Source organism: Danio rerio, chromosome 1 (genome assembly GCF_049306965.1).
Source record: "Danio rerio strain Tuebingen ecotype United States chromosome 1, GRCz12tu, whole genome shotgun sequence".
NCBI lineage: Eukaryota > Metazoa > Chordata > Actinopteri > Cypriniformes > Danionidae > Danio > Danio rerio.
Genome location: NC_133176.1, coordinates 13,012,229 through 13,023,645, shown reverse-complemented (window position 1 = coordinate 13,023,645; position 11,417 = coordinate 13,012,229). Strand labels below are relative to the sequence as shown.

General features: G+C 34.4%; 2 protein-coding genes across 3 annotated transcripts in view; one reads left to right on the top strand and one right to left on the bottom strand.

Annotated features, from left to right (window-relative positions):
• LOC797518 (guanine nucleotide-binding protein subunit alpha-12) overlaps positions 1–4,421 on the bottom strand; it is a 61,767-nt gene extending 57,346 nt beyond the window's left edge. Inside the window, exons 1-2 of the mRNA XM_073949392.1 lie at positions 4,173–4,421; positions 972–1,048 (exon numbers count right to left, since the gene is read on the bottom strand). The gene's annotated coding sequence lies outside the window, so the exon portion shown is untranslated. The remainder of the gene's footprint in view (positions 1–971; positions 1,049–4,172) is intronic.
• Positions 4,422–5,312: 891 nt separating this feature from the next.
• Positions 5,313–9,070, top strand: chst12b.5 (carbohydrate sulfotransferase 12b, tandem duplicate 5). Of its 2 annotated transcripts, none has more exons than XM_003197630.6 (2): positions 5,313–5,444; positions 7,598–9,070. In XM_003197630.6, the coding sequence occupies exon 2, from the start codon at positions 7,683–7,685 to the stop codon at positions 8,727–8,729; it is 1,047 nt and encodes a 348-aa protein (XP_003197678.4). In that variant the 5' UTR covers positions 5,313–5,444; positions 7,598–7,682; the 3' UTR covers positions 8,730–9,070. The 2 variants fall into 2 exon arrangements, with proteins under 2 accessions (XP_003197678.4, XP_073805492.1); XM_073949391.1 differs by having other exon boundaries at positions 5,314–5,440.
• The last annotated feature ends 2,347 nt before the right edge of the window (positions 9,071–11,417 follow it).

The window sequence follows — 11,417 nt, the reverse complement described above, 5'->3', positions numbered from 1 at the left end:
AAACAGGGCTTCAGCATCAACACTTGACAGAGGGCGTGTCTGAAATTGGGGTTGAAGCAATCTGCATAGTAGCATCAGCCAGTGAAATTAGTCCGCAATTTGCTACTATCTGAGCCGGTGTATTTGCATAAAGTGATCTGATTGGCTGACACGTCCGCTGACGCTTGAAAAGTTGAGAAATTCTCAACGTCTGCAGCGATCAAAGCCGATAAAGTGGCGCTGATGGATCCACAATGCAGTTTGGCTATGCTTGATGTCACCCATTCAAAGTGAATGGGAAGCGTTGATGCTGATGCCCCGTGTAAATGGGGGGTTAAGGCTGATTTGAACCATGTCCTACATAAAAGAAACGGCACACGATAGAAGAAATACATTCAATATTAAAATGAGTTTTTGTTCTAAGCATCACCTGAAATTTATATTTTAGAAAAGGCTTCTGCTTCTTGTAGCTGAACAGCAATGACCACCTCAGGTACACCTCATGTGCTTTATTTAGTGTTAAGTGCTATTAATGTAAGTTTGAATGCCATTTTACATTACATTTTTTGCTATAAAACTGAACCAGATAGTTTACCTCAGATCTTTAAAATAAAAGTGTATGGGTTTCTCAATACGGGGTTGTGGCCACTGTGTAAAATATATGCCAGAATAGTTGGCGGTTTATTCAGGTGTGGCGACCACTGTTATTTAGAAACTAAGCTGATGGAAAATGAATGAATGAATGAATATAGTAGTGTTTTGGAAGTGTCTTGTGCTGTAAATATATTGTATTTGCAACACCTTTTAATGAAAGCTACATTATAATGTAGTATTAACTAGTTAACTGATCATCTGTAATATTTACTGTAGTATACTTTTAAGTTTTACTACAAAAAACTGTGGTGTATTGTAGTATATCCTATAGTAGAGTATTGGGTAAGTTGTTTGTATTACTATAAGTGTTGCATTACTGTAGTATTTTTAAGTCTCACCTGTGATTGGACTGCTGGTTAAAGGTTGGCAGTAGTGTGCAAGATCATCCAAGTTTAAACGGTTTAACTTTCACCAACTGACAAAAAAGAACGAGACAAAAATCTCTTTACTTGTCATGACTTGTTTGTTAAAATTGTGGCACGCTTACGTCAAAAAAGAAATATGCTTGAGTTAGCGCATACAGTTTGCTACAAAGCAGTTGGGTTACATAGTTAAATGTGGTTACGTAACATGTGGTTTCCTGTTTGACTGTACAATCCTCACTGAGTTTACAAAAGTTTATCTTGATTGCTTTATTGTTTATATCAAATAACTTTTTTTTTTTCTTGCCTGTGGGAGGATTGAGGTGATTTTCATGCCCAGTTGTGGATGTGGATTAGGCCCAAAGGCTGTTCCTTCAACTTAGTTTTTTCACTTTTTAATGGTCATATTTCAGATACCTCATTAATTAAATGCCATTGTCATTATCAAATGCTCCAGGTTGTATGAATTATGACACACTGGTAGCCAAGAAAATCTGACAAGCCATACATGAACTAAAATATTTTTTGTATGCAAACAAAGCCAGATATTGAGGTCACCCAAAATTACTCAGTCAATACTCAGTTCACTTTACTCTATAGACTCTATTTATACTCTATTTTCTCAAAATTAGTTTCCTGTTTCCTGTTTTTGATTGTACATTCTTTACTGGTTTCACAGCACTTTATCACAGTTGCTTCTTTTGCTTTTTTCCATGTTTAGTTTATATCAATTAACTTTTTCCCCTTCAGTTCTCTCTTTTTTGTTGAGGCGATTTGTTTGCACAATTGAGGATGTGGATTAGGCCCTGAGGCTGTTTTTTAAACTTTGTTTATTAACTTTTTAATGCTCATATTTCAGATACTGCATTAATTAAATGCCATTATCATTCACTAATAAATCAGATTGTATGACTTATGACACACTAGTGAGCAAAAAAATTCTGACGAGTCATAGATGATATAAATATTATTGATTATATCTAAAGAAGCCAGATATTGAGGTCTTGGTAGATTAAATGATTAAGGTTCACCCTAAAAGAATCAATTAAACAATACTCACTTCACTATATACTCTCTATAAAGCCCTTTAACCACCCCCAATGAACCACTGGAGACCACTGTGTCAAGCACTAAAAAGTGCTGCAGAGGATCATTTGTGCTTAATCATGATTAGAATTTTACTTTGCAGAATGGTACATGACATATGTCTCTTTTTTGTAAGACACATTACTGGGTCGTCATATTTTGTTGAGCCATGAATATCGTTTCTTTCCAATATTGTAATTCAAACTTGCTGCGTCCGAATTCGCATACTTAAACTATGTACTCTTTTGTAAAGGACAAAATACGTTTGAGTGGGTAACAGAAGAGTATGCAAGCTTTGGCATGTACTACTTCCTCATTAACAGATCGTTAGTTGAGCCCTGTCAATCGTCCACACATCATCCACATTTCTGTCATATTTAATTTCCTGTCTTATTGGAGAAGCAGCAGGTTAATTTCCCGTTCACGAGTTTTTCATATATATATATATATATATATATATATATATATATATATATATATATATATATATATATATATATATATATATATATATATATATATGCGTTCAGATGTTAATGTCCAAACACGTCTTTATATAAGTTCATTATTGTTGTTGCGGATGAAATAGAAAATGCGATTTAAACATGTTACAGTGAGATAAATATTAATGAACAGTCATACAAACATCTTTACTGAAACCTTTACTTGACGGTTGGTCTCACGTGTCTAACTTGTTTGTAGTTTACACTTTTCACCCAACATCCAACGTGCAATGTACTGTGGGCAATATCAGCAGTTAGAGAATGGACGGTTACATTTTTTAAAATCGGAAATAGTAAGCCTCCCGGGAACCTTTGACATACTCTTTTCAATATACTATGATTTGGTACATGCTAATTCTATTTTTAAATATTATTTAGGACGGATAGTATGCAAATTGGGACACTAATCACTAAATCTCAATATCAGAAGGAAGTAATAGATCACAATGTAGCAGTAAATTACTGCATGAACTCGTGATTGTGGTCAGATAAGAAGCTGTCTGACTAGTGAGTGCTGATGATCATTTATAGTGATGTCACACTGGACATGGTGACCGAACTATATAGTTGTATATATATGTATAAACAAATAAAGATAAAACAATTCAGTTATTAGAAATGAATTATTAAAACTAATATGTTTAGACCTAACTGCATCACAACAGCAGAGTCACTCGCTATTTTCAAGAAACGACTAAAAACTCAACTGTTTAGTCTCCACTTCACTTCCTAATCTGCAATTGCCTCTCTGAATATCACACTAACTGTACCCAAAAAAATAAAAAATAAATAAAAAATACTAATACTACAAATACTTTCCTTCTTAGACTTTACAGACCTGAAACTTGCCTATAGCACTTATTCATTGTTGCTCTTAGTTGTGTAAATTGCTTCCTTGTCCTCATTTGTAAGTCGCTTTGGATAAAAGTGTCTGCTAAATGACTAAATGTAAATGTAAATGTAAAAACATAAAACATTCACATTCATCATGAAAAAAAATTTAATAAAATTATATATATATATATATATATATATATATATATATATATATATATATATATATATATGTATATATATATGTATATATATATATATATATATATATATATATATATATATATATATATATATATATATATATATATATATAATTCAACAGACTGAAAACACTAAATAACTAAATAAAAGTCTTTTTGTATGATTGAGTGAAGTAAATGCACTAAAGCTATTTAAAGTGAGCTTCAATATTTTACCTTCAAGTCTTCAGTGCTCTTTGCCCAACTAACTGTATCAATTTAATAAAAACCATATCAAATATATAGAATTTTATAGGAGAAAGGCAGTGTGTTTTTGCCATATGAGCTAAATGTTATGTGAGATGGATGCCCTTAGAAAAACTACGGAAGTTTTGTTTTAGTATTGTGGCAAAATAGGACAAACCAAAACAATAATAAGTAACACAATAGACGCAACATTAACAGCACAAATATATTAAATGTAACCATAAAAAAGTGTAAACACTGGTTTATCATAATATTATACAATACACATTTGGTCAAACTAACACAAATTCAAATTAGTTTCTTACCGTTTCCCCACTTCAGATCTTAATGAACGTTTAGCAAAACCGTTTGCAAATTTAAAGCTGAGTATAAATTGTATCAAAGTTTGTAATATAACTCTGTTTTTAAAAGATATACAATTTTGTGTGATTTTTGATACCGCAATGTGTAGTTGTAAGCTAATGTCTGCCTAAATTTAATCTGCGAATATTGGGATGGTGTAGTTTGTGAAATCCTGCTAGATTTGAATTCACGTTGTTTGCTGCTGTAACTGTAACCAAGGCAACGCAATCAATCCTGCTGTTCATTTTTCGCCACCTGCTGGATAAGATTGACTTAGCATTTTAATCAGTCTATGAATAATATTTTAGTTTAGGTGCTGGTGTGTTTTATGTAGCCTAATTTCACAAAAAAATGATTTTATTCTGGTTTATAAAATTCTAAAATATGTGAGCCTATATGTGTTAGTAAAAGATGACAGTCTGTTGAATAACCATGTTTTATTAGTATGTGTATTAAATGGGAATTCATTGAAGGTCAGAGAGTTTGCTAAAGCTCCACACTGGATCTTTACTGGTCTAATTGTTGATTTGTATTTCTCTCTCTTCATTTATATGGAATATTACCAAAAGCTAGTCTTTTTGTGCTTTCTTATATTTTAAGTTACAATGTTGTATTGTACATTGTTATAAATACCAGCGTTGTATTTTATCAAAAAAAAAAAAAAAAATGCAGCTTCCCTGCTCTTGCAATTTGACTGGATAAAGATGGCAGCGGTGAGTTTATACGTTAACAAAACACAACAGGTTTGTTTAGGATTGTGGTAGGCGCAGACATTAATAAACTATAATAGGTTGGACTGTGTGCCCTTACAATAAAAACATTAATCAAAAGCCCCAGCTTTGTACAGCCTGCTTGGAGCTCTTGTCAATTTGTAGCTCATCTGCCCATTTAAAACTCCAACCTATAGCCTAATAATACTACTACTAATAAATAATAATATTAATAAATAATAATAATGATACAAATTATGAAAAATAATGAGAATTGTGTGTACATTATATAATCAAACTATATACTCACACATTATATAATCACACACAGACTAAGATATGACTGTTGTTTTAAGCTTATGCTATACAAAAGCATCAGCACTCTGGTTTGCCCGAGGCAAAGTACACAGGTGCCTATATTCACACACATACAGCACTGCTCGACAGACAGGACGCTTTTGTAGAGGAAACACAAACTACATTAAACCAACGAGGAGTGGATATATTCTATTTCTACTGGTGTAGGTGAGTTAAATTTCGGCTAAACCATAAGCCTTTAATTAAATATTGTTTAAACTTAAAATATCCCGCCTGAAAAATCCAGCTTAAACCAGTCTAGGCTGGTTGGCTGGTTTTAGCTGGTCGACCAGGCTGGAAGATGACCAGCTAAAACCAGCTTGACCAGCCTAGCCAAGCTGGGAGTCCAGCCAAAACCAGCTATATCCAGCTTAAATCAGGCTGGTCAAGCTGGTTTCAGCTGGATTTGGCTGGTCATTTTCCAGCCTGACCAGCTAAGACCAGGCTGGAAATGGCTGGAAACCAGCCTGGAAATGGCCAAAACCCATCTGAAACGAGGCTGGTCGACCAGCTAAAACCAGCCAACCAGCCTAGGCTGGTTTAAGCTGGATTTTTCAGCAGGGATTTGAACTATAAAAACTATACATTTTATATAGGCCTATAAATAAAATTATAATGTGTATCATCAAGTGCAAGTCTGATTATATCATGAGTTTGTAATTTATGTAAATGCATACGCTTAATCATGAACGCTTGTTTTTGCTGTTGCTTGGAAATACAGTTAGTGTAACTAAAGAGCATACATGTACAGCAGTGTAAAGCAGCCAGATATTCAACTTTTTCCCCCTGAAACCACCTTCTCTTTAATTCCACAGCAATTCTTAATCCTTTTTATAAAATGCTGTCATATCGTTTTGGCTATGATATAACCCACCCTACATGAAAATATTATAGCATATTAAAGTGATTGAATCTGTTGTGGTTATTAAAGATTCTATCTATCTATCTATCTATCTATCTATCTATCTATCTATCTATCTATCTATCTATCTATCTATCTATCTATCTATCTATCTATCTATCTATCTATCTATCTATCTATCTATCTATCTATCTATCTATCTATCTATCTATCTATCTATCTATGTGTCTGTCGGTCTGTCTGTCTGTCTGTCTGTCTGTCTGTCTGTCTGTCTGTCTGTCGGTCTGCCAGCCTGCCTATCTACCCAACTACCTAACTACCTACCTACCTATCAAATACTACAACACCCTACGGTTTACTGTAGTAAAAACTAAAGTGTACTACAGTGTTCTTTAGTTTATCAGATTACTATAGTTCATAATACAGGTTGGATTAGCATTCATTAAAGTGATGTAAATACTTTACTATACTTTCCTAATAATTTACTATAATTAGGTTTAAAAGCACTAGTGTTTACTATTAAAGTTTTCCACAGTTGCTTTGGTGCATTTCTCACATTATTTACATTTGCACAACAGTTAATGCATTTCTCAAAACAAATTTATACAAACTGCAAAACCTAGTTGATAACTTGCAAAAACGCGTCACTTGCTTAAAATGAAGAGCTCCTTACTCAAAAGCAAGTATTGATGTCAATAAAAGTTTCAGCGCCATCAAGATGAAAAGTCCTGACGCCATTGTTTATGAACAAGATAGTCAAGCGGCTTTGTCTTGTTTTTATTGTGAAAGTTTACTCTACATTTTTTACATTGCAAAAAAGTCAGGTTTTGGTGACACGTCCTGAAAATGCTCAAGACAGCACTATACACTATTTGCACAGCCATTTGAAAACTACTAATATGTATGTTTTACATGTTTACTGCATTTGCTATTTGCAATTCTAATTTATTCACAGCATTGTGCAAAAGAATAAACACACCCTTATTTACAACAAACATAAACTTCCTTTGGGTAGAGCTGGGCACAACTGTAAACAATATTGCACTACATATTCAAACTGAACCTACAACATAAATAGGCCTGTAAATCATTCATGAAACTGTTCAATTTAGAAGACATTTTTAGGAAAAAAAAAAGATTTAAAAACTGTTATAAAATTTACATTTGACAGATTTTGACAACTACTTCAACATTTTTGTATGTAATGACTCAAGTAATCAAATTAGGACTATTAGTTTTATATGGAATGACTATTTAGCATTTACAAGGTTAGTTAATTTTGACTGACATTACTTGTCTCAGCTTGTTAATAATTGGCTCAGCTTGTTAAACATTAAACAAACCAAACTAATTGGTTCATGATCATTCTAAAGCATAAGCATGTTTATGGCTCATGTTGATGGTAAATTGAGACTTCAGCAAACTTGTTCTTATTTTTCATTTTTATTTTTTTATGCAGATATGTCAACTGGATTCATTCCGGAGATGAATAATATTTAGCCTAAGTTCTGAGAATCTGGTGTGGACTATTGTCAAGAATCAGAATGCAGAAGCTCCATCGGCATTGTTTACTTTTGGGAGCAGTATTCATCACAATGTCTTTTATTGTAGTTTTCAGGGATGAGGTGAGAGTTTGGCCGCCTTACCTCAGGACTAACCACAGGGCTTCATCAAAACATCTTGCACAGTTCAAACTGCGTCAAGCACATCGTAAGCATCTAATAAATGAGCTTTGCTCAGCCAATAGCAGCTTGAATTACAGACAGAAATCATTCACATTTGACCAGATCCCTGACAGTTCTCTAAACCATCTCATTGTGGACGATCATCACCGTGTTATTTACTGTTATGTACCCAAGGTAGCTTGTTCTAACTGGAAACGAGTCATGTTTGCCCTCAGCCAGAACCTGAAGGCACCTGATGGAGCTCCATATCTAGATCCTCATGACATGCCATTAAAGATAATCCATAATTCAACAGTGCATAATACATTTAAAAAGTTATGGATGCGCCATGGCCGATACGCTCGTCCTCTGATGCATCAAAAGCTGAAGAACTACACTAAGTTCCTCTTTGTGCGGGATCCTTTTGTGCGCCTTATTTCTGCTTATCGAGACAAGATTGCTGAGCCTAATGAGTATTACTACTACAAATTTGGCTCCATGATTCTTCAGCGTTATGCTAATATTTCTCAGCCCCCTACTTTGGCTCCAGAGGCCTTCAGAGCAGGTATCAGACCATCCTTCAATCACTTTATTAAGTATCTGTTAGATCCACAGACTGAGAAGGAGAAGCCATTTGATGAGCATTGGCAGCAGATTCACAGACTTTGCCATCCATGTCAAATTGACTATGACTTTATTGGGAAGCTAGAAACTCTTGATGAGGACACAGAACATTTGCTGAAGATTCTTGGACTGGATAAACATATTCACTTTCCTCCAGGATATGAGAACAGGACTGCGGTAGACTGGGAGCAAGAATGGTTTGCAAACATTTCCTTAGCTGACAGAAGAGAGCTGTACAGTCTTTATGAAACCGACTTTAAGTTATTTGGATATGATAAACCTGAGACACTTCTGAATGAGTGACAAGTTATTGCTTGCTAAAAGAGAGGGTCACCGGTTGCTCTTTCTGGATTTAACTCAAGGCCACATGTTATTTATAAACAATAATTGAAAGAATCTCATAAATGATTTTATCTTTATACTTTCTTTAAAGCTGTGTATTTAGCAAAGCATTCTCTCCTGGTTCTATATTTGATTTTTTCCTTGTCCTGCCTTACTGTGTTTTGACCCTTGTTTGTCTCTTTGTTTATGTTGTTTTGCTGCCTGTCCTGACCATTTGCTTGTATTCTGACTACCCTCTTGAATGCTGTTTTGACCTTTGCTTGCCTGATGAATCTCTCAATAAACAGCACTTGGATCCTCAACCTCATTGTCTTCAACTTATTACAGAGTGACAGTGGGTCGATGTGGTATTTATCACCACCTTAAAGGTGCAGTATTTAAGTTTGACACCCAGTGGTTGAACTAGGTTTTGCACTCCTGGTTCAAAACACATGGAAGTGCAGGTTGCCAGATTGACGACGTGAACGGAAGAGTGCCTGACTATCCTAATGCTCGATTCAAACAGGGCTTCAGCATCAACACTTGACAGAGGGCGTGTCTGAAGTTGGGGTTGACGCAATCCGCATAGTAGCATCAGCCAATGAAATGTGTCCGCAATTTGCTACTCTTTGAGCAGGGGTTCATTTGCATAAAGCGATCTAATTGGCTGACATGTCCGCTGACGCTTGAAAAGTTGAGAAATTCTCAACGTCTGCAGCGATTAAAGCCGATAAAGTGGCGCTGATGGATCCACAATGCAGTTTGGCTGTGCTTGATGTCACCCATACAAAGTGAATGGGAAGCGTTGATGCTGATGCCCCGTGTAAATGGGGCGTTTGGCTGATTTGAACCATGTTCTAAATAAAAGAAACGGCACACGATAGAAGGAATACATTCAATATTAAAATGAGTTTTTGTTCTAAGCATCACCTGAAATTTATATTTTAGAAAAGGCTTCTGCTTCTTGCAGCTGAACAGCAATGACCACCTCAGGTACACCTCATGTGCTTTATTTAGTGTTAAGTGCTATTAATGTAAGTTTAAATGCCATTTTACATTACATTTTTTGCTATAAAACTGAACCAGATAGTTTACCTCAGATCTTTAAAATAAAAGTGTATGGGTTTCTCAATACTGGGTTGTGGCCACTGTGTAAAATATATGCCAGAATAGTTGGCGGTTTATTCAGCTGTGGCGACCACTGTTATTTAGAAACTAAGCTGATGGAAAATGAATGAATGAATGAATATAGTAGTGTTTTGGAAGTGTCTTGTGCTGTAAATATATTGTATTTGCAACACCTTTTTAATGAAAGCTACATTATAATGTAGTATTAACTAGTTAACTGATCATTTGTAATGATTACTGTAGTATACTTTAAGTTTTACTACAATAAACTGTGGTGTATTGTAATATTTCCTATGGTAGAGTATTGGGTAAGTTGTTTGTATTACTATAAGTGTTGCATTACTGTAGTATTTTTAAGTCTCACCTGTGATTGGACTGCTGGTTGGCAGTAGTGCGCAAGGTCATCCAAGTTTAAACGGAACAAGACAAAAATATCTTTACTTATCATGACTTGTTTGTTAATGTGGCACGCTTACGTCAAAAAAGAAATATGCTTGAGTTGGCGCATACAGTTTGCTACAAAGCAGTTGGGTTACATATTTAAATGTGGTTGAGTAACATGTGTTTTCCTGTTTTTGACTGTACAATCCTCACTGAGTTTACAGAGTTTATCTTGATTGCTTTATAGTTTATATCAAATAACCTTTTTTCATGCCCAGTTGTGAATATGGATTAGACCCAAAGGCTGTTCTTAATTATTTCACTTTTTAATGCTCATATTTCAGATACCTCAATAATTAAATGCCATTGTTATTAACAAATGTTCCAGGTTGTATGAATTATGACACACTGGTAGTAAAGAAAATCTGATGAGTCATAAATGAAGTGAATTACTTATATGCAAATAAGGCCAGATATTGAGGTCACCCAAAAAATACTCAGTCAATTCTCAGTTCACTTCACTATATAGACTCTATTTATACTCTATTTCTCTAACATGTTGTTTCCTGTTTTTGGTTGTACATACCTTGCTGGTTTTACAGCACTTTATCAAGATTGCTTGTTTTGTTTTGCTTTCATTTTTAGTTTATATCTATAACTTTTTTTCCCTCAGTTTGTCTGTAAGTGTATTAAGGTGATTTGTTTGCACAGTTCAGTTATGGATATGGATTAGGCCCAGAGGTTGTTTTTTCAACTTTATTTCTTTACCTTTTAATGCTCATATTTCAGATACCTCTTTAATTAAATGCAATTATTATTCACAAATACTCCAGATTGTATGACTTATGATAAGCAAAAAAATTCTGACAAGTCATAGATGAAGTGAATGTTATTGATCATATCCAAACAAAGCCAGTTATCGAGGTCACCCAAAAACACTCAGTCAATACTCAGTTCACTTCACTATATAGACTCTATTTATACTCTATTTTCTCAAAATTAGTTTCCTGTTTCCTTTTTTTGATTGTACATTCTTTACTGGTTTCACAGCACTTTATCACAGTTGCTTCTTTTGCTTTTTTCCATGTTTAGTTTATATCAATTAACTTTTTCCCCCTCAGTTCTTTGTATCTGTTGAGGCGATTTGTTTGCACAATTGAG

Coding starts and splice junctions, on each gene's coding strand:
- chst12b.5 (XM_003197630.6), top strand. CDS start 7,683: ATGCAGAAGCTCCATCGGCATTGTTTACTTTTGGGAGCAGTATTCATC.